At 50.6% G+C, this 3,617-nt stretch overlaps 1 protein-coding gene across 1 annotated transcript; it reads right to left on the bottom strand.

The window, feature by feature from the left end:
* Nucleotides 1-206: 206 nt before the first annotated feature.
* On the bottom strand, nucleotides 207-3,395 carry LOC124571342 (seminal vesicle major clotting proteins-like). The gene is made up of 2 exons (XM_047131110.1): nucleotides 3,246-3,395; nucleotides 207-758 (listed from the first exon to the last, which is right to left on the bottom strand). The coding sequence occupies exons 1-2, from the start codon at nucleotides 3,393-3,395 to the stop codon at nucleotides 207-209; spliced, it is 702 nt and encodes a 233-aa protein (XP_046987066.1).
* Nucleotides 3,396-3,617: the final 222 nt, after the last annotated feature.

Genomic DNA, 3,617 nt, shown 5'->3' on the forward strand with positions numbered 1-3,617 from the left:
AGCTGTCCTCGCAAGCCGTGCTGTCCTCGCAAGCTGTGCTGTCCTTGCGAGCTTTGCTGTCCTCGAAAGTTGTGCTTTCCTCTCAAGTAGTGGTGTCCTCGCAAGTTGAGCAGTGCTGTTAAGCTAAGCTGCCCTCTCAAGTTGAATTGCCCTCTCAAGTTGAGCTGTCCTCTCAAGTTGAGCTGTCCTCTCAAGTTGAGCTGTCCTCACAAGTTGTGCTGTCCTCTCAAGTTGTGCTGTCCCCTCAAGTTGAGCTGTCCTCTCAAGTGTAGCTGTCCTCTCAAGTTGAGCTGTCCTCTCAAGTTGAGCTGTCCACTCAAGTTGAGCTGTCCTTTCAAGTTGAGCTGTCCTCTCAAGTTGAGCTGTCCTCTCAAGTTGAGCTGTCCTCTAAAGTTGAGCTGTCCTCTCAAGTTGAGCTGTCCTCTCAAGTTGAGCTGTCCTTTCAAGTAGAGCTGTCCTCGTAAGCTGTGCTGTCCTCGCAAGCCTTGCTGGCCTCGCAAGCTGTGCTGTCCTTGCAAGCTGTGCTGTCCTCGCAAGCTGTGCTGTCCTCGCAAGCCGTGCTGTCCTCGCAAGCCGTGCTGTCCTCGCAAGCCGTGCTGTCCTCGCAAGCTTTGCTGTCCTCGCAAGCTGTGCTGTCCTCGCAAGCTGTGCTGTCCGCGCAAGCTGTGCTGTCCTCGCAAGCTGTGCTGTCGTCTCAAGTTGAGCTGCCCTCTCAAGTTGAGCTGCCCTCTTAAGTTGAGCTGTCCTCTCAAGTTGAGCTGTCAAGTTGAGCTGTCCTCTCAAGTTGAGCTGTCCTCGCAAGTTGAGCTGTCCTCTCAAGTTGAGCTGTCCTCTCAAGTTGAGCTGTCCTCGCAAGCCGTGCTGTCCTCGCAAGCCGTGCTGTCCTCGCAAGCCGTGCTTACCTCGGTAGCCGTTCTGTCCTCAGAAGCCGTGCTGTCCTTGCAAGCCGTGCTGTCCTCACAAGTTGTGCTGTCCTCCCAAGTTGAGCTGTCCTCTCAAGTTGAGCTGTCCCCTCAAGTTGAGCTGTCACCTCAAGGTCAGCTGATTTTGTAAGTCATACTGCTTTTACAAGGTGTGCTGCGTATGCAAGTCGTGCTGTGTTGCCATGACATGCTGTCTTGGCAAGACATGCTGTCTTCGCAAGGTGTGCCATCTTTGCAAGTCGTGCTGTCTACACAAGGTGTGCTATCTTCACACAGTGTACTGCCTTTGGAAATCGTACTGTCTTTGCTGTCTTGGAAAGGCGGCAGGCAGCACACACTGTAAAGGCAATATGCACTATAAAACAAGTACACAATGGAATGGCAGCACAAGCTGCAAAGGCAGCACATGCTGCAATGGCTGCATATGCTACAAAGGCTGCATATGCTACAAAGACTGCACACCATGTAAAGTGTGCAAACGCTGTAACAGCAGCACATGCTGCAATGGCAGCACACACTACAAAGGCAGCACATGCTACAAAGGCGGCACACAATACTTGGCAGTGCACACTGCAAAGGCAGCCCATGCTGAAAAAGGCAGCACAAACTGAAAATTCAGCACATATCGGAAAGGCGTCACACAATGGCAAGGTACTGCACACTGAAACCCAGCATGCACTGGGAAGCAAGCATACAATGAAATAACAACACACTGTAAAGTGTCACAATGTGGATAGGCAGCACACACTGAAAGGCCGGAAACACTAGAAAAGCAGAAGACAAAGGAAAGGCACCATGCATGTCAAAGGCAGCCTGCACTTTAAATGCAGCACACGCTGCAAAGGTAGTAGGCACTGCAAAGAAAACATGCACTGCAAAGGCAGGACACACTGCAAAGGCAGCAGGCCCTGCAAACACTGCACATGCTGTGAAGCACATGATGATAAGGCAGCACCTGGTGCAATGGCAGTACACACTGCATAGCCAGCACTCGCTGAAAAGGCAGCATACATTGGGAATTCAGCAAATGCTGCAAAGGCAGCATGCACCTCCCTCTATAACAGCACATGCCTCTATAGCCACACTCGCTGCTATGGCAGCATGTGGTCCTATGGCAGCACATGTGGTAATGTCAGCATGCGCTACATTGGCAGGATATGCAGGAAAGGTAGCACATGCTGGAAAGGTAATACACACTGCAAAGGCAGCACATGCTTGCACATACATCGGAAAGCAATACACACTTGAAAGGCCGCACACACAGCAAATCACACACACTGGGAAGGCAGCTCACCATGGAAAGGCAGCATACTCTGGAAAGCCAGCATACCCCAGAAAGGCAGCACACCCTGGAAAGGCAGCACAACCTGGAAAGGCAGCACACCCTGGAAGGGCAACACACCCTAGAAAGGCAGCACACCCTGGATATGCATCACAACCTGGATATGCAACACACACTATAAAGGCAGCACACTTTGGATATGCAACACACACTATAAAGGCAGCAGACACTGGAATGCATCACAAACTGGACAGGCAGCACTCACTGGAGATGCAGCACACACTGGAAAGGCAGCACTCAATGGAAATGCATCACAAACTGGATAGGCAGCAGTCACTAGAAAAGCGGTGCACACTAGAAATCCACACACAATGGTAGGCAGCACAAATTGGAAAGGAGCACATGCTGCAACGGCAGAACACGCTGCAATAGCAGCACACACTGCTGTGGCAGCAGCACGCTGCAATGGCAGAACATACTGCCATGACAGCACATGTTGCAAAGGAAGCACATATTAGAAAGGCAACACACATTGGAAAGTCACCTCATATTTTAAAGACAGCACACATTGGGAAGGCAGCACATATTGGGAAGGCAGCACACATCGGAAAGGAAGCACACATTTAATATGCAGCAACACTGGAGAAGCACACATAGTGGAAAGCACCACGCTGGAGTCCGCAGCTCGTGGTCGTGCGGTAGCGTTCTCATTTCCCACGCTCGGGTTCGATTCCTGGCGGGGTCAGGGATTTTCTCTGCCTCGTGATGACTGGGTGTTGTGTGCTGTCCTTAGGTTAGTTAGGTTTAAGTAGTTCTAAGTTCTAGGGGACTGATGACCATAGATGTTAAGTCCCATAGTGCTCAGAGCCATTTTGAACCACATTGGAAAGGCACCACGTACTGAAAAGGCATCACACACTGGTAAGGCTGCAGTCGCAGCGTGTGCTGCCTCACATTGTGTGTGGTTTTCAAGTGATGTGGCTCCGCAGTGTGTTCTGTGTTTCCAGTGAGTGTTGCCTATCCAGTTTGTGATGCCTTACCAATGTCTGCGCCTTTCCACTGTGTTCTTCCTTTCCAGTATATGCTGCTTTTCCAGTTTGTGCTGCCTTTCCAGTGTGTTTCAGGCTTCTCAATGTGTGCTGCCTTTGCAGCATGTGCTGCCTTTGCAGCATGTGCTTCCTTTGCTGCATGTGCCTCTTTGCAGTCTGTGCTGCATTTGAACATGTGTTGCATTTTCATTGTGTGCCGCCTTTGCAGCATGTGCTGCTTTTGCAGGGTATGCAGCCTTTACAAGGTGTGCATCCTTCATAAAATTTGTAGTATTTGCAATGCTTGCAGTGATTTCAAGGTGTGCAGCATTCGCAATCTGTGCAGCTTTCACAAGGTATGCTGCCTTAGCAAAGTGTGCTATG

Source organism: Schistocerca americana, unplaced genomic scaffold, assembly GCF_021461395.2.
Source record: "Schistocerca americana isolate TAMUIC-IGC-003095 unplaced genomic scaffold, iqSchAmer2.1 HiC_scaffold_1682, whole genome shotgun sequence".
NCBI classification, from domain to species: Eukaryota; Metazoa; Arthropoda; class Insecta; order Orthoptera; family Acrididae; genus Schistocerca; species Schistocerca americana.